At 42.4% G+C, this 23,550-nt stretch overlaps 2 protein-coding genes across 2 annotated transcripts; one reads left to right on the plus strand and one right to left on the minus strand.

The window, feature by feature from the left end:
* The first annotated feature begins 3,330 nt into the window (after positions 1-3,330).
* On the plus strand, positions 3,331-6,614 carry tsr2 (TSR2 ribosome maturation factor). The gene is made up of 5 exons (XM_036534090.1): positions 3,331-3,411; positions 3,863-3,953; positions 4,502-4,593; positions 4,876-5,055; positions 5,280-6,614. Exons 1-5 carry the CDS (start codon positions 3,331-3,333, stop codon positions 5,400-5,402), a joined length of 567 nt encoding a protein of 188 aa, XP_036389983.1. The 3' UTR covers positions 5,403-6,614.
* A 785-nt stretch (positions 6,615-7,399) lies between these two features.
* Positions 7,400-23,397, minus strand: srpk3 (SRSF protein kinase 3). Its single transcript, XM_036532854.1, has 16 exons — positions 23,360-23,397; positions 22,643-22,751; positions 18,775-19,172; positions 18,065-18,173; positions 17,681-17,768; positions 16,582-16,669; positions 16,176-16,282; positions 15,770-15,935; positions 14,716-14,741; positions 11,333-11,564; positions 10,547-10,819; positions 9,990-10,087; positions 9,799-9,906; positions 9,421-9,490; positions 8,387-8,479; positions 7,400-7,707 (listed from the first exon to the last, which is right to left on the minus strand). The coding sequence occupies exons 1-16, from the start codon at positions 23,373-23,375 to the stop codon at positions 7,523-7,525; spliced, it is 2,166 nt and encodes a 721-aa protein (XP_036388747.1). The 5' UTR covers positions 23,376-23,397; the 3' UTR covers positions 7,400-7,522.
* Between the last annotated feature and the right edge of the window lie 153 nt (positions 23,398-23,550).

Genomic DNA, 23,550 nt, shown 5'->3' on the forward strand with positions numbered 1-23,550 from the left:
CTGTTGTTGACCTATCCAAATCAAGAGAAATGTAAATGTTCAAAACGCTGTTTTGTGGGGAAAACGCTATTGTTTAAATCAGTTCCACTGAAATGTGTTTACAAAAGATTTCAGAGGGTCCTTTTTTTTCTTAAATTGCAATAGAGTTTATATTTTTTAAGTTTTAAGTGCTGTGGTTTGGAACGGTAGGTGTGGACGTTGTGACTCTGGAGCACTGTGCCAATATTCTTTTCCTGGATTTTGTTGGTTGGATAATCAGGGGGACTGAAACATTACAGAGACAGAGCCATTATCTTGGAACTGGGCCCATCGCTCGATCATTGCAATCTTCCATCACTAAGTGGGTACAATACAATGGGAGTGCAGTTTCAATAACGGCCTGTGAAAATAGCAAAGGACAGCCCACTGAAGCTAGCATCCACAGCTGGTGAACACGCCAAGTGACTCAAAAGCACTGGCCTGGTCTGCAAGTGTAATAGAAGGGAATCAGATTGAGACAATACAAGAAAGTCATTTAGTACTTTTTTTTTCTTTTTGCTTACATGGAAGGGGTAACTCGAGGTACACGATTATGTCAGTATGCTACTGGTACTTATCATAAATAACTGAGTCACCTGTCAGCATATATGTAGAAAACGTTTATTTATTTGAAATAACTTCTCGTGGAGTATACAGATTTTGTGTACATAGTATTGCCTCTTGAATAAACCGTGGGCAAGGAGTAATGGGAGCAGACATTATTTGTATTGTCATCAGTTGAATAATCCAAATAGAAATGCATAATATGTCTCATTTTTATTAAATATCTTTTTAGCTGGTATTGGCTAAATTAAATGCCTTTAAGCATAGATTTAAGGGCATGTCAGAAAGCTGCTTGGCTTCATTCTTTAGATGACAATCAAATGCTGGCAAAACAGCAAGCATTCCCGATCAGACATAGGAACATTTTGGAGTAGATGTGCCTGGTACATCTCTGTGCACACAGTGGTTGTACGTGGGTGTTAGTATAGGATCAAATATACATTTTCTATTGGAAAACTTCTGCCAAGTCACTCAACATCACTATTCATCATTCTGGTAAGAAAATCGGGTCACAGTATTACATTACAGTGACTTGTGCCTGTGCCATTACATATGTAAGTATTATTAAAGTGCACCTCATCCCTGACTACTTGCTGTGTAGAAAATCCTAATCATTTAAATGTAATTGTGCATCTTTATGAAATAATTACGTAATACTTACATGTGCAGTTGCATTGGTGTAATGTACAAAACATGACAGAATTTGATGTATTTTTGTGAAAATGGTGCTCCTCTGTGAAGTGCTCTGATTTCTGAAAACTGCTCAGTGCTGCCTCAAATTATAATCTGTAGAATTCAATATGGCCATGTAATCAAAGAAAAACCCCAAGGTGCCCGATCCAAAACTGTCACTGTCATCACATAATGAAGCCAAAGTCTGATGTTGGTGGAAGTTCATGCGTTTTTGAATTTATTTTTCTTGAAAAGAAAACAGCTCAGTTACTGTCACTCTGCTTCTGAAGTTCACATTTGCAATCAGAAACACACTTTTAAACAATCTGCATTTTTGGGATACAATCAAAATGGTCACACAATCACATATTTGAAATGTAATAATAATTGATATCATAGCTGTAAAACAAATATTCATTTACAAAAGCAAATATGAATAGTGTTTCCTTCAGTTCAATGTATATTGCGCAGCAACTCTCTGTTAATGGCTGCTCTGTTAATGCCATTGGCTTTTGCAACCGTCCGATACCAAAGTTATCCGCAAGCTTGCATGATATATAATTCTTCCAAATTTGCTCAAAAGCAATTCGCTAGCTATGTGTTTCTTATTAACTGGTCCATTTTTTTTTTCAAGTTGCTGCAAAATATAGATTACTGTATTGTGCCCACATACTTGTCAAATCCAAGTATGAAAACAGTATTTTCATTATTCTTGAATATATAAATGCTGTAAAAAATATAATATGTTGTTTTATTCAATGTATTCAAAATATATCGTTCAATAAAACAATGCAAATTTCTCAAGATACATTCCTTAATTTCCCACAGTTTTCATTCAGTTGCATATTGCATATAGGTGGTGTGTGTGTGAGTGTGAGAGAGAGCGAGAGAGAGAGAGAGAGAGAGAGAGAGAGAGCGAGCCTGTGGATCTGACTGCACTGCGCATCCCTACACTTAAGTAATACAAAGCTTCAGATATGACAGTTATGAGGCACTTCCTTGGGGCAGTTTCTCAAGAAGCTTGTTCTCAGTCTGATATTGGTCCATGCAACCTTGTGCATCCATTAAATGTAAGGCAGTCAGTGGGCAGCACTGGCCATAATGGTTAATAAAAGGGATAGATAACGGATCGACATGTTTGGTCTGAATGAAGTAATGAGAATGGCTTTTTATCACCAAGCTGGCGCTGACAAGTTGCGTGAGTAATAGTACTATCACCTGTTTTAAATCCAGGGTAAAAATTGTGCAGACAGGTTTCATCTGATGTAAAGGTTAATGCGTACTGGTTCTCATAATTTATGTTGCGTTTATGACTAATATGACCCTACATCCTCTGAAAGGTGATGGTGATGGGCCTGCTCTATATCCTCCTCTGAGGGTCTGGTAAAGACAGTGGTGTCAGGTGCACAGAGGTGCCGTTTCCTGAACAGAGAATATCCTTCCTTAGCAGATTCAATAGGAGAGGTGAATTCAGTATTATTGTGGAAACCGGAGACTGACCCAGGTGCAGCAAACACTGCCAGATCAGCAGGTTCCAGGGCTTCATCTCCGATTACTGATGGTCAGGCTTTGAGGCCCAGCTCCACCACCTACTTTTAAGGAGTGTGGCTTTTGCTTGCTTCCGTGTTAATTCAAGTCACCTTTGTAGGGTAGCCTGTTAAATTCAAGCATGCTATCAGTGGATCAACAGACGAATGTTTTATGACATACATCACAACACAGCTCTAAATCATTAATAATCTATACACCACTCTGAAAATGCAAAACTGAATTTAAAAATGACACATGGAAAAGGCCCATCTTCCTAAATGCATACAATTCCTTCCCAAGAAATTTCTGCATTTCATTTTTGAGACAGAATGATAGCTGGCCTATTAAAGAATTTCTATGGAAACCGGGATTTGAAAAAAAAAAACAAACAAAAAAGTCCAGAAAACAAACAGATTAGGCATCCACATGTTCTGGAAACAATAAACGTAAGGTGACAATCGAACATCTCTGCTTTGGCTAGTTTTCCTTACGTACTGGGCTGAGTTGGTAATCTAGGTCGATAGACGCTGCCTGCCCGTTTCCAAAATGGACGCGCCCTTACCGCCTGCACGTGAACTGTTCACAGAGGCAGTGAGAGCTGTTTTGGACACCTGGCCAGTGTTACAGGTAAGTCTGCGATTTAAAACTATGTGTGGGAGCTATAACTGTATTTTGTGACGTGGAAGAAAATGTCTGGTTAACTTTCCCTTTGCTGCAATGTCTCAGTCCGCGATAGCCTGTTAGCTCGCCAGCTAGCTACATTTCTCTGCCAGTGTCAGTGGCGTGGCAATAGTAGTTTAGAACAATCAATACGTGATTTTTAACAAATTTCAGAATTAGCTTTCAGCAGGCTGTAATAGTATTAGAATGACAGCAAACCAGGAAACCATTGTGTAGCTAACTGCTTTGGTTAGCTAACGCTATATCGTGTAATTTAGAAAATGATGTTTGCATTAACTTTTCTTTTGCGTAGCAAACAGAACGCTATGAAGTTATTTCAAGCTAAAACGTTTCAGGTGATTACAGCTGACGTGTCTGAGAGATGTGAAGTAACCGCTGCCCTGTTCTTCCAATGCAGATAGCAGTTGACAACGGCTTTGGAGGGGCGTACAGCCAGCAGAAAGCGGATTGGATGGTGGATGCCGTGCAGCAATATTTCCATCAAAATGGTAAACCAATTATGGCTGTTTTCGAATCGGATAATTCATGTTATGTGTGTGATCATTTAGTTCTGTTTTCTTGTAGTGCATACAGTTGGGTGTTTGAAGTGTTGTATAATGTATGATATACATTGTGTAGGGAGAGATTTACAGTGTGTTTATTACACTTTTAAAGCCTCAGTAAGATAAACGGGAACATTTCAGGAATAAGTGACGGTGGATTACTTCCTCTTTGACACTTTTTTTTAATAGAACAGATGTTGTCACTTGTATGGAATACGAAAAGAAGCAAACCTTTATTTCAATTGTGACTTTGTTATACATATATTGTTGACTTCGTATGGTTTTTCCGCTTGTGTTGTATTGTCCCTCACTTGAACGTCGGGTCTGCCAAATGAATAAATGTATTGTAAATGTTATACAGTATGTTATGCCTGAGGAAGATGGAACCGATCAAAAGGTGTATCAAAAGTCGAAATGCAATATGATCTGGGTAATTTACTGTTTCGTTTCTCTTGCGAGATATTGAAATGTGCGTTTTGCTGTGCGTTTTCTAGCTGACTTGGAGCAGTATGAAGTGGAGGACTTCCTGGCAGACCTGATGAACAATGAGTTTGACACAGTAGTGGATGATGGTAGTCTGCCTCAGGTACATTTCATCTCTTTAAATCACTGGTAGACCTGGCAAATAAATATGTGTATGGTTAATATTAGCATATTTTAATAAAAGCCTGTTTTATACATACTTCTTAAAAGCACCAGGTTTAGGATTCTCAGAAGTAGGCCATGTACATATCACAACCATCATAATATCCACGTATCTGTCAGAACAGCAATTATATATTAACTGATTTAACATTGATTCATCCATGCAAAGTTATATTGATCATATTAATCTCACTTTTTCATTGATTTGTTTAACCTTTACCAGGTAGCTTTGCAAATATGTCAGCTGTTCAAGCAGTGTGAACAAGGGAAGCTGTCAGAGGTCAGAGGTCAGATTGCCCAGCTGACACAGAAGAAGAATGCAGGGAGGGCCAAGGCCACACCTGTAGAAACCCCTGCCGATGAGGAAGAGGAAGAAGAGAGCGAAGAGGAGGATGGTGCAGAGGTACTTACAAGATAGACATGTTATAGATTACCAGGTCTTGCTTGTTAACTGAAACTATAGACAGGACTACCCATGCTCCTGGAGAAAGGAATGCCAATCCACTCATGTAAAATACTTTGTCACCAAGACCCACACATTGCAAGAGTTTATCACACCACCCATGAAGTACTACAATAAATAATGCCTTCCTCCATGTAATGCTGTACTTGTGTGGTATTTCACAGCCTATGGAATGTGAAGGAGCGGCAGAGGGAAAATCGTCAGCCGTGTCATCCAAAGAGAAAGACCCCCCTCAACCCATTTCCCCAGAGGAGGACGGCTGGACTGTAGTGCGCAGGAAGAAGTGAGGCGTTCAGTAAGCATGCCCGAGGGAGGGAGTACCTGTGACCTGCTCAACTTGCCATCTGAACTGACTCTACACAGGACACACTCACAAATTACTTATACTATGGGTATAGATCTCTGTGTGTGTTCACCTACACTATGTTGGCCCAGGTTTACATGGGCCTTAGAGGAACATCTGTTTTTTTTTTTAAGTAACTGAATACAGTTTGGCAAAAAATGAGAGGAATACCAGACTTAAGGCTGGACACCCAACCACTGGGCATATATCCAGCAGAAGTGTCTACTTGACAGAATATATTTATTCAGCTTTTTATTTGTTGTGTACTTTAAACTGCCTGAATTTGAATTATTAAGAACACTTTCAAGAGGAGTATGCAATAGAAACTTGTACTGATAATGTATGACTGCAACATCAATATTCAGGTGCAGTTACAATGGTTAGATGCCAGTGTTTTTGACATCTATGGTCTTAAAATGAACAACATTGTTCATTCTTGCCCAGAATTATTTACAGCTCTGGGATCTGAGATTTCTCATTGAATTTATAAGATATTTGCCATGACCTGGTCTCTGAAACTTCTCAACATGACTTAAATTTAGTCTAAAATATTTATTTTTTCTTTTTGACATCAGTGTAAATATTCATAAATATTGCTTGATGGCAAAAAAGGCTGCAGTCCAGTTGGCTTTGCCTGCTTTTTCAGCCTCCTTCAGAGAAAGCTAAGGCAGGGATACCTTAAGTGGTTGATATGAAGCGCTGAGCTCTGTAGGTGAACCAGTTCATTAATTAACTTTTGAATCAGAGCCCATTTCACCTGCAGTGCTTTTGGGCAGGGGTTCTAAACAGTCTGAAAGCAGGCAGTGGAACTGAAGTAAGAGCCAGATCCGTGCCCCAAGACCGGCTGTGCCGTCCTGCTTTTGGCCGGTCCTCAGGGAACCCTCCCCTGGCACATCTCCATGTGCATTTTAATCATCTTCTACAACTTGTCTGTAATCCAAAATCTGATCTCAAAATGACTTACCGTTTGTAAGGCTAAAATAACAGAGACAGTCTCAGTCTATGTTATGTATTAAATCTAGTCATTGCATCAGAATGAAGAGTCAAGATTATTTGTGAAGATATTTTGTTTCACAGCAGGGAACCAACAGCAAAGATTTTGTTATGGATTGGTTCTTTATCTGTCACTTTTTTGGTATCTGCCATGTACTTTTCCCGGGCCATCTGTTAGTGTTTTATAGAAATAAAGTAAATTTGCTTTGTGAATTTGTTTTCAAACCACTTGACACTAAAACAAGTGTTAAAAGGTAGTGTCCAAATGAATAGGTGAGTAGTCTGTGAGCTTTGGTCTAAATTATCAATGCACTTCACTTTGTACAAAATAGCGCTCAGACTAGTTTTTGCTCAGTTAGTGGGGAAGGTTGATGCAGATGGTCTTATTTTTGAAATACATAAGTTGTCTGTTTCAAAGTATTCCACTGTTACAACAGTATAATCATGAGAGGGACATAAATTGGTCATCTCTGGTTTAACAGGTTTATGGTATATTTACTTCTAAGTCTACTCACTAATTCTGTTTTAAACACAGTGTGATGTAAAAAGGTCAGCCTTAAAAAGGTTTATATCTGTTCTGTTAATTTATTTCATTTTTTCCATACATTGCATGTTCAAAAAAAACACAAACATTCCTCAGACAAACTTGCAACACGTATAAAAAAAAGTGGACAGTTTTTTTTTTGCAGTAAACCATTTTTTTTAAACACTCAAGGCACTATCTTTAAATTGTGACACAAATGGACGCAACATTTATAAGATGACAGTACTTTTGAAAAACTCAAAACTGCCTCACTGCTACCACTTACATAAAATGTAAAGCTATTATTTTACTTTTTATTTAAAAAAAAAACTCCCACGGATTGAGGTAAGAGCTCAGATTTACCCTTGTAAGTAAAAGCCTAAACCACACTTCCCTTCAATCCTGTTTACATAGACTGAGCGCTTGTGTGATGCGAGTATGACAGTTTCGTAAGTGCACCCTCTGCTCTAGACTGTGCGGGCAGTCGGTGACTGTAGGTGTACAGTGTGTGTGACTGTGTGGACAGTAGTGTGGGACAGCGCTGGGCTTTAGGAGCTGAGCCAGGGGTGCTGCAGACACTGGGCAGCCGTGGCCCTCTTCTCCGGGAGGAACGCCAGCATGGTGAGGAGGAAGTCGCTGAACTGGGCGGCCTGCTCCAGGGGCCACTCGTATTTCTCCAGCAGCACCTCGAACAGACCCCACGGTTTGAGGTTGGAGATGTGGCGCAGCTCCCCTGTGGGGAAACGCACCGGTGTTAGCAGTCTACACTCGGCTAGGAGTGTGGAGGACATCGTCACCTTTCTGCCCTGCCTCCACTGCAGTTACAAGGTAAAGAGAAGCCTTTAGCAGTCTGCACTCAGCCATGACTGTGGAGAACATCATAATCACCTTTCTGCTCTGCCTCCATAGTAATGAAAAACTAAAGGGAAGCCTTTATTGATTTATACATTTAGACATGATCATAAATTCTGCAAGTTTTTAATGTCTCTTGCTCAAAAATAATTTATCTGCATTTTTTACCACACTTATTGCTTTCTATAGGTTGTTGCGAACATTACAAATAACATTACTAAAAGGCCATGTTACAAAGTATACATCATGTATGAACTATTACAAGTTTTATGTGAAGTATTTGCTGTTTATACACATATCACATGCAACATGTGACATTTGTAGGCAAATTAAATGACTATAATGCAAAACAAAGTATTACACATTTTGGACTACACAGAATGTTAGGGTTATTTGTAACACCTTCTGCACCTAGATGTATAATTAATATCTCAAACTGTACTCTATTGTAGCTACAGTAGTATCTGTACTACAGTATGTATTACAGAAGAGTTATGCGTGAAATACAAAAGAATATCTTTCAGTGAGTGGAAAGCATAGTTCTTGTTCTCTGCGCTTACCTCTGCGATTGAAGTACTCGCGAGAGTATCTCCCTGAGAGGGCAAAGTGGGGTGGAATGGCTCCCAGCAGCTCGATTATGTGGGCAATGTGATCTGGCAGGACATGCAGGACAGTCAGCAATGACACAGGCACACATAACACCTCCAACTAATGCGGACACCATCGCCACTTTTGCCCCCATACCTCGCCATTCACAATAATTTTACAGCTGATGTGTGATGCCTGACCACCACTGTAATTTCAGGCCACCACACCACACACCAGTTAATGTGAAGGAGTAAGTACTGCACAGTCAGACTGCGGGAGGCTTAGGTGGCCAGATTGAGGCTAAAGGCTAATTTTGAGCTTTGAGGCTGAGGTGCAGGGGTAACACTACTCTGCCGGAAGGGAGTCATGTAATCTTTTAATGACCACAGAGAGCAGGTCTGTGGTTTCATATCTCTGATGGAAGATGGCACCTCCCCCGAGCAGTATTATAATACTTTGAGTGTTGGGTTTCATCACTACATTAAGACGGAGAGGGCCCGTTGAACGGCCCACCAACCGCTTCCAAGAGCAACCTCCTTTTTGTCTAATCCAAGCACTGAGCAGGGAGAGACTTCAGTTATTCTGGGTGGTTGACAGTGCTTGCTGACTATTTATTCTCTTTGCAGAGAAAACCCTGACTCATTACCAGCTAAAAAAAAAAAAAGCTCTTGGCAGACAGAATTACTTCTGGGTTTCTTCACAACAAATTACTCAACAAGACTACATTCAGAATTAGAACCCTGCCAAGTCTGCATGGAGGTTATACTGCTTAAAATCAACATGTGCTTTGTCTACAGTTACTTCCACTCTGAGCCAAATGGACCGTTTCAAAAAACGTATTTAAATAGCTGACAAACAGAATATCAAATTAAGTCATTTTTACTGAGGTAGGCTTTCAGAACAATAAACACATCCATCAAAACATGCCGCATACAAATATCTGGACTCGAGCAGGAGAACTGACTCGAGCAGGAAGCAGCAGCAGAATGGTAATGAGAGAACAGACCTTCATCTCGTGTGTAGTCCTCCCCCGAGTGCGGTTCAAACAGATAGTCCCCCGTGGCCAGCTCAAACGCCTGCAACAGCAGCCCTCATCAATGGCAAAGACTGAGCTGGTTCAAAGCTACACCAATTATCTCCAATTAATACACCGACACTTCACAATGTGCTTTTAACATGGAGCTAACTGCTATAGGCTCTGGATTAGCATGTAACCCATCACCATATATTCGCCACCAGAATTATGTAAACAAGCACATTAATATGCTTTTTAAGATGAGTGACATAGACGCAGTATACATCTTTGAGAACTAATATAGCAGTAAATCCATAACCTTTTCGCAGGAGCATCAGGCAGGCTTTGGAGCAGGGGTGGGGGACTCACCATGCATGCTGTGCTCCAGATGTCCGCAGGAGTGCCATACTCCGCCCCGATCAGGACCTCCAGAGCTCGGTACTGCCGAGTCTGGATGTCCTCTGTAAAGTGCTTGTGCTGTAGCAGGAACAACATGTTTCTCAGTATGTTAAAATACATTTTTTTTTTGATATGGGTTTAAAACTAAAACTAGCACTCACCACCCAGCAGGCGTTGCCCAGGTCTGCGATCTTGATGCGGATTTTATCTGCATTCAGAGGGTCCAGAGGGTTCACCAGGAAATCTGCTGCACTGAACACTGAATGGATACACACATAGCCACATTTTAGCTGCTGACTTCAACAGAAGAAAAAGCTGCTTGGTAAAATAAACAGACAGTATAGTCATTTTTTTACTTTACTGTCATTTAACAGATATCCAGAGCGATTAACATACAGTACATTTACAATTTTGTCCATCTATACAGCTGGATATATACTAAAACAAATCTAAATTAAGTACGTTGCCCAGGGGTATAACGGCAGCGCCTTAGCGGGGAATCAAACCAGCAGCCTTTCGGTTTTGAGTCCTGCTCCTTACCACTGTACTACACTGCTGTCTTTAAAAATACAATCTGACGTATATGGAAATATATGCCGCACAACCAGGACCTTATGATGGCCGACAGACAGGCAGACAGACAGAGAGATAGACAGGCAGGCAGACAGAGAGATAGACAGGGGCACAGGTGGCTGAGAGAGCCAGGGAGGGTACTGACTGTGTGGGGACAGCAGGGAGCGCTGGCTGCCCCTCTCGGTGGAGTAACCGGAAAGTGTGGACAGGGCCGACTCGGAGGTGGGGGACAGTATGGAGCCGGACATGCCGGACAGGGCGGAGCCGGGGCTGGAGAAGCGCGGGAGGGAGTGGCCGTTGCAGCCCTCCTCCAGCCAGGACGAGGCCGACTCCGGACTGGCCTGGATGGGCCCCACCGCCGAGCCGTTGGCATGGCTGTCCCCGTTCCCGTTCACAACCAGCGAGGAACCCGGGGAAGCTGAAAAACAGCAGAGGCACGTGGTAAGGCCTCAGCCGCACAGCATTCAAACCTATCAGCTCTGAAGCAGCTTCTCGGTTTGGCTTTGGGCCACTGTCACAGGGACAGCATCCTCTTACTTTTCTATGAGAGAGAAGACTGGAAGAAAGAAACTGGTAGAATGGGAAAATGGAAGAATGTCTCAAGCATTTATAGCCCTAAGATGGGCTATTATTGGTAAAGGGCTTGGTGCTGTATATTTACAAACACTTAGCCTCTGAGTTTCTTTTCAAAATCCTATTCACTATGTTTATTTTCTCTAATTTCAAGCTCCATTTAGACATACATACTGAACAAGAGCTTTAAGTGACACTACTGATCAGTTTCAGCGAACAGCCAAAGTTGCCCTTAGATCCATCCACAAAGTATCTTTAAAGTTTCCTTTGAAGTGTGAATTGACAGAACAGTCATTAAGAGTGTCTATGTCCGGTTGGCTGGAGAGTCTGTGAGGAGTTTCAGGCAGCTGTTACTCACCGTGCGCCTGCCTGTCGGGGTCCCCTCCTTCCTCCTGCGGGTTCAGCCTCCACGGGACCCGTGTGGGCGCCGGGAGGCCGGCGGAGGCGAGGGGACTGAGGGGGTCCGGGGGGGAGACCCCGTCCAGCTCCTCCATCCTCTGCAGGTCCACCAGCCTCTCCTCCAGAAGCTTCTGCTGCCTCTTCTCCTTCCTCTTCATCTTCTTCTTCTTGTTCTTGGAAATCTTACCTGTCTGAACACACAAGCCAGGGCAGGGTTAGGGGGACATTCCAGGCAACTTACCACAACCAGATCCACATGTTTACCTGCACAGTGATCTGAACCTGATGAAATAATACGGACAGCCATCTCAGACAGAACCAGAATGGTCAGTCAAAGACGGTGTTAATACTGGGACTGTGACATCATATTCGCCTGTAGCTTTATCTGGACTAAATCTCACAAACGCAAAACTCATTCGCCAACTGCATAAAAAAAGAAAATCTGAGCCAAAACAAAATTCAAGTCAGCAGTAAGTCTCCCACACAGACCAAGAATTAATCTATCCTGCGAGCTGTTCCTTTGCTTTCATACAGCAAGACAGCAAGTGGTGGCAATATGTGAAGGAAAGACTGACTTGTGCAAGAATTAATTCAAGAAAAGAAAACACAATAGCTTCATCATATGTAATTGTTTTACAGGTATTTGATTTTTCCAAAATTCACAACTCATTTCACTGTAAATTGTAAATTATAAATAGTAAACTGTTTCACTGTAAATTAGTTAATCTGCAGATCAGATTAACAAAATTTTACTTACATAAAGAAAGTAAAAAAAAAATGCCTTGTGCTCAGTGAGAAGTTGTCTACAGAACTGTAGCCAACATTCGACACCCAAAGACCATTTCCTGCCCTGCGGCTATTCTGGGCTGCAGCTCGGTGACTGGGCCGCTGCAGAAGGGCACTAAACCTGAACCCCCCCTCCCAGCTGACGGGGTCTCTCAGAGCTGACCTGCTGACCTCACGTGGCTGAGCCTGTCTGAGCTAGCTCAGCTACAGCAAGGCTTCAGCTGCAGCTGGTGCGCAGTGCTGCCCTACAAAGGCAATCACCAGTAACTGCAATTTTTGTGAAAACCGACGTATTGCTTCGAACGGCCTCGACGGAACCTGATCCATTTTGTAATAGTGTTTCTTGATGCAATTTCATCCCCCTAACCAAAAAACTAGGGAGGCACTTTTGCAATATATACAAAAACACAACTGAGAACTATGGCAAATAAACTGCAAAGTTTTTTTTTCAGTTTCACTGGTGCGCCAGTTAACTGCCCTTTGCCTTGGTAGGGCAGATTACTCAAATAGGTAGACGGTATGGCAGAAGCCTTGAGTTCCCCACACTGACACATAATACATCCATGGATAGTGCTGCGTCCACACTTTCTAGCTGCTCCATGCAGGATTCCTGCCCAGCACCACATCTTGGAAGCAAACACACAAAGCTTGTGCGTATTTTGTACTGCAGAATAGTGGAAAATAACTCACAAATTTACGGTGTGGTGCTGGCATATTTTGTGTGACATATTGCTTTTGGAATATTTTTATATTCATTTATTTTCTGTGTGAAGATCCTACTGGTTGATGTTCTTTTCTGAGAAGAAATTTTCTTTTCTTCTACAAAACCCTGCAAGCAAAGGTTTGTACTGACTGTACCAACAAATGCATATTTAGAAGGAAACCTATTCAGAAGAGCCACTCAGTGTTAAACGCTCCTTTCAGGGCACTTGGTTGATAAAGCAAGTATCCTAATTGGAAAGATATATTGGTATCTTCGCTCTTAAACCCTCTATTTATTCTATCCAATACATCTGTTCTCCGTTTCTACATGGACAGCATTTACTTACTCATTCAAATTGTTGTGAAGTCTGCCAGCTCACTCAAGGCTACTCAACATTGAGATATTGGACAGTTATGGCTGAGATATTCAAACAGCTGCTATACAAGGAACAACTACTCTAGGAACACTAAGATAATAGAAACTATGGCTCATTTTTTGGTTTACTGGGCAGAAAGTCTCATTCTAATTTACACAACTTGGCAATAACTGGTGGAAAAAATATTAGAAAGTGCCACTGAGCACAGACCAGTTGGGTTTGATGGACAACAGCTCTGACAAGCAATGAGCTCAAGTCAGCTGGGTGCCTCACCGACCAGCCTGCCCCAGGAGATCATTTTACTACCATATGAGAGAGCATGCTTGAGACCTCATGTTTGATAACAGTCAAACCGAGACTGCAGTTTCCACCAAGGCCAAAAACAGATGAAAACTTCAAAAGCAAAAAAACCCAACAGCTGGCCTTGTGATTATCTCTACATACAGTAAAAAAACCTGAGCCATGAAAACAAGCCAGCTAACAGTTGAAAAGAAGAATCCATTGAAAAGGCAGAAAATTCTTCAAAACATTACCAACTTTAAAGCCCCTGAGCAGTGATTTTTTTATTCTAGACTACTTATAGTATTTTGTGAAATACAAACATAGGGTGGAAACAATTTTAAAGGCACGAATCATTCCACATTAATACTTGTGGGTATTAACATGCAGTGTGCATACAACTAGGCAAATTTCTCTGCGAGTTGGTACAATGCTTCTACCTTAGAGACAGGAACAAATACAGACCCCAATCACCGAGGGGCAGACAGGAAATCGTTTGCAGAAGAAAGAAAGACAAAGACCTTTGAGGTCTTTGCTCGTGCCACTTCTGTAACGGCATCCTTCCTGTCTTAAGTGGCACCTGAGGTGAAGTCATTTAACAATTTATACTAACTGAGCAGTAAAGAGGTTCAGATGAGTGTCAGTCCTCTCCATGCAGAGGTAATAACTCTTCAGAATAGGACCTCAGAACAGCTCAGGTTATATTGTTATTACATTATATTCATATATTATATTATACTCAAAATTTGCTGAAAAAAATAAGTTTTGGAAAAAGACACTAACAAAAGAAGTCATGTACTCGTGCATGACTGCAATGACTCTTGCAGGATCCAGTAATAACAGTCTGCAACAGTCAGGGGCTGACCAATAAGGAAGAGAAGCTGCGTGTGTACCTCCCATTGGAAATGCTTTTTACCCGTGGAGCTTTTGGCAGGTAACTTGTTTGTTACCACTGTAGAGCTCAGGGGGTGAGCTGAACTGCATACACCAGCAAACAGACAACTGACTGCTGTGGAATGACATTCATCTTCCAACAAAGTGAGGACAACACACTGCTTAAAAGCGTTTTCCTTTGCAGAGGAAAACTGAAGTGGATTATAACTAAATGCCAAGCACACTCAAGCCGAGCAGTTGTATTTGTCTTGATTCTGTGCGTTAGTTTTCTTCTCCTTTTCGCCAGACAAGCTTTGTGACGTACCTGTTTCTCTCTCGGGGCGGTGCTAACTGTCGTCAGAACAGAGGGGGAAAAGGGAAGGATAGGAAACCAGATTGGTCGCAGAAAAAAAGAGAAAAAAGAAAAAAGGACAAAGTTAGGAAATGGACAGGAGGAAAATAAGGATGACCAGATTTCATATCAGAGAGAGAGAGATGTACAGTACTGCAGCAGGTATTTGGCTAAATCTCATCCCCGTCTATGATAAAATCTCGTTTCTGTAAATTCCACGGGAGGTAAAATAAAATTAACAACTACAAAATCAAACGATTTAAATACTAAATTCAGCCAAAGGCAGAGCCTAATGTGAAAAACCCTAAAAACTTGCATTCCATTTTAAACCTGTTCATTATGATCAGTCACAAGAGAAGATATGTTTCTTTTAGCTGTGTGTTTCTAGTAAAACATACATTAGCCAAATATCCTCAACCATTGTATGAAATACTGACGACACGCAAAGCGGATTTACAGTCAGACTCCAAACTGGAGGTTATTTCCCAGATTGTGTTGACATTTTTAATGGTTCTTAACACAATTTACAGCTCTCAGTCCAACTAAACCAACACACACTGTGCTGCCAGAGCTCTCAACAGCACACTGTACATTTCCCAGTCCATAAAACCTACACAGTCCTTCACACTGGGATCATAAACCCCTCCAATGTCTTTTACTGGACACTTCTATCTGGCGCTTGAAGAAGTATGCCATCAACCCCTCTGCTTCAGATGCACATGCTAACCCTGTCCTGTGTTTAGCCTGACTCTGTACCGTACCTGCCACAGCTCTAAGGGTCACACCTCTCTATTCTCCCATTGTTATTGCCCCAGTTGCACATGCATCATAATGAATTCTATGTGGTGCTTTGCTGATGGACACTTTAATTATAGATGAATGAAGGACTGCTGTACCTGCTACAGCTCTGTCTAAGGGTCATACCTTGCTGTTCTCCCACTTGCACATGCATTATAATGAATGCTGTGCTGTGTGGTGCTGATGGAAACTGCTTAATTATAGATGAATGAGGGAGCGCTGCACTTGCCAGAGGAGCCGGAGGGGGGCGGAGCCCCCGCCTGCTGCCACAGGGTGGCCTCGGCAGCCAGCCGCCTGACGTACACCTCGTTCACGTCCAGGAGGATGTTCTCAGGCTTGATGTCCGTGTGGATGATCTTGCATTTGGTGTGCAGGTAGTCGAGGCCTTGCAGCACCTGAGAGAGGGGAGGAGGAGGTGTGTGTTAACGCTGTGGGGAAGGGGGGGCACAGAGACAGAGGGGGTGGAGGGAGGAAACGGTGGGAGAGCGTGACAGGAAGTGACACGTGCGATGCTTGTGGCGTGACGGTGCCGGCTGCATGCTGTTCTGCACAGAGATCTGTTTCTAGCGGGGAATCTCTCTGACACTGCGCGCAGTGCCGGGAGGGGAGGCGGCAGGAGGTGTGCGGAGCCGCACCTGCCGGAGGATGGTCTTCACACATGGCATCGGCAGGCCCATGTAGTTGGACCTGATGATCCACTTCAGCAGCTGGTGGCCCAGAACCTCCAGCACCATGCACACATCTGACAGGCGGGTCTGTCAAGGAGAGCCAGCTTCATTTGAACACACAAGACCAAGAGAGAAATGTAGGGGAGGGATAAGGGGGTAGAGAGAGAAAGAAAGAGAGAGAGAAGATGGGGAAGAGAAAACAACAGCGGCTACACCTTTAGTCTTAATGACTCCAGAGGGAGTTGAAGAGAGAGAGAAAGTGAGAGAGAGAAGATGGTAAAGAGAAAAGAGAACCGTGGTTACAGCTACACTTGACTGCAGAATGACTCAAGAGGTGAAGACAAAGAGGAGGGGTGAGCTCTGTGAAGGATACGGACTCCATTGACCCCAGATATCTTGAAGTCATCGATGAGCTGCACTATGGTCTCTCGATGGGGGTCGGTGGGATCGCTGTCTCGCACCTGAGAGTATATCAGGATAAAAATCCATTCAAAAACCGAAAAGTGGACACGACTGAACACGTGAAAATTACAAACGGAAGCCTCAAAAACTGTCAGAAACAAACAGTACTCAATATTTTGCCTAAAAGGTCAATTAACAACAAATCAAATGTCTCTACTTTAATCTAAATGGAACAGGACAATATTCTTCTCTCAGTGTGGGGATGGATAGTGAATGTTAGCACAACCATTATAATCAATCAAAAAACAGTAGGCCACATGGACCACCTCCTTGGCTGCCCCACTCCAGAGCCTCCTCTGGAACCAGACTGTCGGCGCAACAGCAGTGAATGCTGTCATTAACAGCCCCAACAATGAATCATCGGATGAGTGAAAATTTGTTTGTGAAAACTGGCGGGTGGACTCGGCTGTGACAACACGAACCCCTGCAATGTTGTGCAGCGTGCTGCCAGTTCATCTGCATCACAGTCCTGAGGATTTTAAACACCAAACAGGGCTCCAGCTGAATCAGGTTAGCCCATGCTGATGGAAGCGTCAGCACAGTTTTTTGTGTGAAAATATCAGACTGTGTTACTCTTGGAGTGTTCTGCATTGTTTTTACAACTAACAGAGTGACTGATAGCCTAAAGTCCCACTGAATACAACTCAACACTGATAGGGTAATGGAAGTCATAGTCTTAAAAAATCAAATTTTTAAACAAGGGAAAATAAAAACAGCAGATCAACACACAGGGACAACCACAGTAGGATAAGTGAATCAAAGTACATTGAAAACTCTTTGTATTAATGTTAGCTGGCCACAAAAAGGGTGATGTTGATGAGCTGTGTTTGCTAGCTAGATGATACTGAGCTTGACCAATGTGCATTTCATTGGTCGATGTGACATGGTGACCACATCAGGGAATTTTCACACAGTGTGTGAAAATTGTGGACAACCCTTGTTGGTGAGGGAAAGTCACTGAGATCTTAAGTCTGTGATTGGCTGAGGTGGAAGGAGGAGGAGGAACTCACGCATTTCAGTAGTTTGATCTCATCAAGAGCCGTTTCAGTGTAGTGCTGGGCACTCTTCACCACCTTAAGAGCCACAAAGCGCTTCCTCCTGCGGACACACACACATAAGACGGGTCTAACACTCACAAGTCAAAGTGATTCTATGGTCAAGGACATGAAATGACAGAAAGAGTATAAAGACAAGTCTTCTTTCCAATCCCATCTTTAATCAGCTGCACATGGGTGGACCATGATCTACTGGATCACAAACACCAATAATCAGCAAAATTGTCTTAACATAAAATGGTAAAACATGAAGACAAGGCAAAATGTATCGAACCTACAAGTTTCAGCAACACTGCAGTAAGACACTAACATACACACTGTCCTCACAACGGCACTTACTGCAGGTCCCAGCACAGCCACACAGTGGAGAAATGACCCCAGCCCAGCTTCCTCACAACATGGTACCGGCCATTGAACAGGTCTCCAATCTTCACTGGGTAGTAGCCACCTCAGACACAAACACCACATTATCATACAGCAACTGTCTTCAAACCTCAGTCTCATTCATCTTCTGACTTTGCAGAAAAGCTGGCTTCTGTTCCATTGATAGACAGCAAGTGATAAGATTTTACTTCAGTACCTCCATGAGCAGACCAATTCAGATATCCTCTAAAAACACAGTTGTAAAATAAGTCACAAATGCCACAAAATTCTCATGAAATGATGATTTCTGAGTGATTAATAGTAACATAAATGGCCATAATAGTTATGCAAAAACCTTGCTAGCTAGTTAACACTGTGTGTTTTTGTTTTGTTTTGTTGACTTAACACTGATTGTGGCTGGCTAAGTATCTATGGTCATGTTAACAATAAATATCCGACCAATGTTATATGATCCAGTTGTTAAGCAGATGCCCCAATCCAGAGTGACTTGAACATTATCCATTTATACCTATGGATTGCTTCTAAAGCAATATGGCTTACAGTGCTTTGCTCAAAGGTGAAACACAAGAGCCTGACAATGACACGGAGCAGAAACTAAATCTACACGCCAAAAACTGACCCACTGACCCACTCCAGAGCAGCACGAGTGTTGGAGTGATATTTACCTCGGCAATAATCGGATGGATCTTCCTGCTCTTCATCGTCTGATCCGAGGAGTTCGGGTGGGGGTGGAGTGAAGTCTGGAGGGGGAGGGCTGAGGGGCTGCGAGGGCGGTGTTTGGGGCGGAGGGATCAGCTGAGTGGGGGGTGTACTGGACTGGGTAGGAGGTGCACGTAACAAAGGGACGATGGGAGTGGGTGGTGTCTCTGAGGAAGATAATGGGTGTGAGGCAGAGATGGTAGTTTTTGGTATAGGTATTGACGGGGTGACTGGGGCAGGGGGGTGGAGATCAGGGGGGCTTTGGGACAGATTGAGTGGTGGGGTGGGAGGAGTCTTGGTTGGAGAGGTAGGCGTATGAATTGTAAGGATGTGACACAGGTCGTCCGGGTTAGGAATCTGAGGCCTAAAAAAAGCAAAACAGAAGCGAATTCAGGAGCTGTAGTTAGTTTCCCTGCTCAAGCCATTACAACAGCTAGTTCAGACTAGTTGAGACTACTTCTACAGTTGATATGAAGTAGTTAGATACATGTATAGAATTGTAAAGTAGGAAGACTCAGTTGAAATAAAAAATGGTATTTGCTCGAAAACAGAATTTCCGTATATTCACTCTACCACCCGAATAAATGAATAAACATTTGGTTATAGGGGACTACCTGAAAAAACACCAAAAGGCACTGGAAAATGGCATAACATAAAATTATGTGATGCAATGTACTGGCAACAGGTTTTGTCATATCCATTTGATTGTCTGGAACAGAAGGACACTTGACGTGGCAGCGAGGTTTGGTGTTAATATACCCACTGACATCAGCAACCCTTACTATGCTGTAGTTGTAGTGACTTAGCATCAGGGGCTAAATTTAACCTTCCTGAAAACAGCAAAACAAGAGAGCGGAAAAAGAGGGGCTGGGCTGGGAAGAGTCCAGCGAGAAGGGGAGCTCAAAGAGACGGGGGGGGGGGGGTGGATGAAAAGAAGGAGTGAAGGAGAGGGAGCGAGAGAGAGAAAAGAAGTAAGGGGATTCCTCCCAAAAGGCCTCGTCCGAGACAGGCTCTGCGTCACCGCATTCCCAGTGACTCTCGTCACTCTGACTCCAGCCTGACTAAACACTCTCCAAGGCAAAGCTCACGCACACGCAGAAATATTCACCACCATCCTGACCTCCCACGTAGTGCCCCATGAGTCTGTCCAGCATCTTGAGCTGCGCAGTGGAACTCTAATGTAATATAAACTGCCTCTTTTTTCCATTCAATTTGTCCTCATCTGAATCTAGAATAAAGGAACTCTGCCCACAGCCATCTCCATCACACTTTAGAAAAAAAAAAAAAAAAAACAACAGACACACTATACAATCTACAGACAGAGTCTATAACAATAGGCATTCTCAATTGCCACTGATTTACAAACGTATTAAAAGACAGGGCCTTATAACCTGAATAAGACGGAATAAGTAGCTAACATGTTTTTGAGTGTATACAGTGCAAACAGTCTATAGCAAATAATAGTGTGAGGTGAAATTTCTGACATTTTAGTCCATCACTTCAGCAATACTGCGACAATCAGTTGCTGGTACTCCCACTGTCATTATTCAGTATTTCACTATTCTGGTCACATTTGTTTGTTTTTTTTTGCCACATATGGACTAGAAAGTCAGAACTTTCAACAAAGATGCTACCATGGGGATTCTGATGTTCCCATAGTAACTGACGTTCCAAATGCTGTGCTATGCCAACAGCAGACCGTATTGTATTGGTTCTTCAGCAGCCATTTCACAGTTCACTGTGAGTGTTAATGTGAAAGCAATGCTCACTTTGATTGCGGAGTGGAGTGGATGTGAGGAACTGTCAAATAGAAAATCACCCTGGAAGTCACTGGCACCATCCACTCGGGTAAACTCAACTAATTCTCCGAGGAATTAACAGACAAGTTTCAAAATATGACTTGATTAAAAGACACCCCCAAATTATTACTGGTATGAGAATAACCAAAACTTCTAAATACACATGCCAAGACATTTTTGATTTCAAGTACTTTCGTGTAATGTGAAAAGTACACTATCACCACACCCAACACCAAGGGGGCTTCCTGATGTGAAGGTTACACCACAGGCAATTGTAGGAGAAATGCTGTTTTTTTAAACACATTCTCTTACTTCTCAGTTAGTGCATGCTGTACATGTTCAAGGGCACCTTGCACTGCAGTCTATGCTGCATTATACCACAGTCATTTTGCTGCTGGCTACATCAACTTGGAACTGGAAATTAATTTCAAGTCCTCTGGAAAAAGTACATGAGAATAATAAAAAAAAAATGGACAGTATTCATGTCATTGTACCAAACACCTGCCAAACAGACCACTGATATTCATCTAATCTGGCCTGTCTATGCTCCCTTGATGCTGTCCTTAACAGGCACTGCGTTGCAGCTTCCCAAGGTCATGAAAAACCATGTTATTTTGTGTGATCTGAATTAAGAATAGTGTTTTCCCCCAACCTATCCACATCAAAGGTCGAAATACTCATGTTCAAAACACACACACACACACACACACACACAAACTGAAATGCTATAATCCTTTTCAGCTATTCAAAAGCCTACTGAATTGCACTATGTATCTTGTTATTGTAGGTCCCCAGCTCTCTGCAATAGTAAAAGCACCATGTGGCATTGCTGAAAATGCCATATTTTAAATATGGCCACTGTAATATAAACATAAATACATTATGTGGCTATATACTGAAAATATACTACATTCAACCATATGAAATACCCTATAAACAATCCAGTTATGATTTTTTTTAATATATCACAGACAGTTGCTTTCAAGAGGAATAAGCTCTTTAGTGACATTATTGACAGGCTACCTTCACATACATAGAATGCATCTGATGTGACTTTTGAAGGACCAAGAGACAAGACAGGGAAGAAGGTGGTACTGAAACAAGGACTTTAAATTCCACTGGATGGTTCTGCATTATCTGAACTTGGGGGCTAAAATAAAGAGTATATAAAATGACAAAACAAAACAACATTCAGTAAAAACTGAAACAAAGACCTGAATTTTTTGCTATGTAAACTTGGTACCTGCTCCTGTTTTTAAAATGCTAGGAAAGTGTCACACTTGAGAGAGCTAATGTATTAAGCCTGTATAACAGTATTACAGTCTTTCACCTTGACGGTGTGCTGTCTGAATGATAAATTTAAGCACAACTTACTTTTTTCATTACAACACATAGTCACAGAAATCAAAGAAATCAATGCAACTTAGTTGTGGTTTTCACAGCTTTAAAATAACAGAAATTATCTGGAGAAGTCAGAGATGTGGCCCCCTTGTTACAACATGTAAAGTATGTGTTACTCAAGGTATTGGGTATAAATCAACCTTGATAGAGTCTAACACAGATGGAGAGAAAATAGCTTACAATTTTATAACATGACTGCACATTATAAACAAGAAAACCTTTCATGTTTTATGAAGGGTGTGTAAGACACACACGTGAGTACGCTTACATATTAATGCCAAATATGTATCCATATCCCTTTCCACCATGTTGGCTGAAATATTTCTGGACTGTGTGGCTAGCCAGGCAATGCCAGTCACTAGTGTGGGTTTTCCATTTTCATGTATGCTAACATGTATATGTATTCATGCACAACGTGTATTGTTGGGTTTGTACGGGCCGCGTTAAAATAGGAACAGAGGTGGGGACATGAGTCAATGTGCTTATCTGGACAAGTGACTCGCTCGGCTGCCCCCTAAGTATTTTTAGCACACACTCCTGCAGACAGTAACCCGGCTGTGAGATCTGGATCATGACCCGTTACTCCCAATATGAGCAGCTACGCATTAACGGCCGGGACGTGGGGAATACTCACCTTATGTCCAAACCGGCGACGTCCCCGCCTGCTCCTTTACGGTGTTTCTTACTCTTCTTTTTATGCTTCTTTCCGTGATTGCTGTGCGGGTTGCTGTTACCGCTGGGAACTGATATCAATAACAGAGGAGCCACATGTGGTTACAGCCATATCAGCTAGAAAGCCAAGTACTGTAGCAGATCGCCACCAAACCCATGCATATCTAGCTTTAAGCCAGCTAGTCACGTCTCCAACACACGTTACAGCATAACAACATACAGCCATCTCACTAACGTCAGCAGCCTCATAGTCACTTCGCGATCTGTCTTTCCAGCTGGCTATGCGGACTTTAAAATATAAATCAGCGTTAGCAAACGTTAACTACGTTGTCATACGCACACATAATAACTGTTTGATAACATTACAACAGCTATTATTAGGCAGCCATATACAGTAAATATTATGACATTATTTGCTACAAAACTGGCTGGTTGCAAGCTATCTCAAGAATGTCATGATCAAGTCGGTTAGCCGGCTAACTTAGCAAGCCAGGTACCGTTAGCTAGCCGGCTAAGCTAAAAAGCTCTGGCTAGCTAGATTGGCAAGACTTGGCTACATACGAAAGTATATTCGCTCTCAGGCTTAGAACGGCCTCTTTCTGTTCGCATCCAACACTAAAGTCGTTTTCTGAAATACGTAGCGGAAAATGTATTTTTCGGCGTGTTTTAAAACTCTCACCGTTCATCGATATCATCAGGGCAGCTGTCACCACGCGCACTGGCTGTATTTAGTCATGCGCGTGCGCAGTGCGCAAGCAAGCGCGAGGTTGTGCGTTCGGTAAGATGTCAAGGAGATCGGGAAGGCAGCGTGTTTCCATGCTCACGTAAAATAAGTTCTTACATACCTACGTGATGCTGATTGTCAGATGC

Source organism: Megalops cyprinoides, chromosome 7 (genome assembly GCF_013368585.1).
Source record: "Megalops cyprinoides isolate fMegCyp1 chromosome 7, fMegCyp1.pri, whole genome shotgun sequence".
Lineage (NCBI taxonomy): Eukaryota > Metazoa > Chordata > Actinopteri > Elopiformes > Megalopidae > Megalops > Megalops cyprinoides.

Excerpts from the sequence above, each read along its gene's own strand:
- srpk3 (XM_036532854.1), bottom strand. Across the intron at positions 16,670-17,680 it reads AGATCAAACTACTGAAATGC|GTGCGAGACAGCGATCCCAC; the intron begins GTGAGTTCCTCC and ends ATATACTCTCAG. Across the intron at positions 11,565-14,715 it reads CCGCCCCGAGAGAGAAACAG|ACAGGTAAGATTTCCAAGAA; the intron begins GTACGTCACAAA and ends TTGTGTGTTCAG.
- tsr2 (XM_036534090.1), top strand. The coding sequence starts at position 3,331 with ATGGACGCGCCCTTACCGCCTGCACGTGAACTGTTCACAGAGGCAGTG. Across the intron at positions 3,954-4,501 it reads GCAATATTTCCATCAAAATG|CTGACTTGGAGCAGTATGAA; the intron begins GTAAACCAATTA and ends TGCGTTTTCTAG. Across the intron at positions 5,056-5,279 it reads AAGAGGAGGATGGTGCAGAG|CCTATGGAATGTGAAGGAGC; the intron begins GTACTTACAAGA and ends GGTATTTCACAG.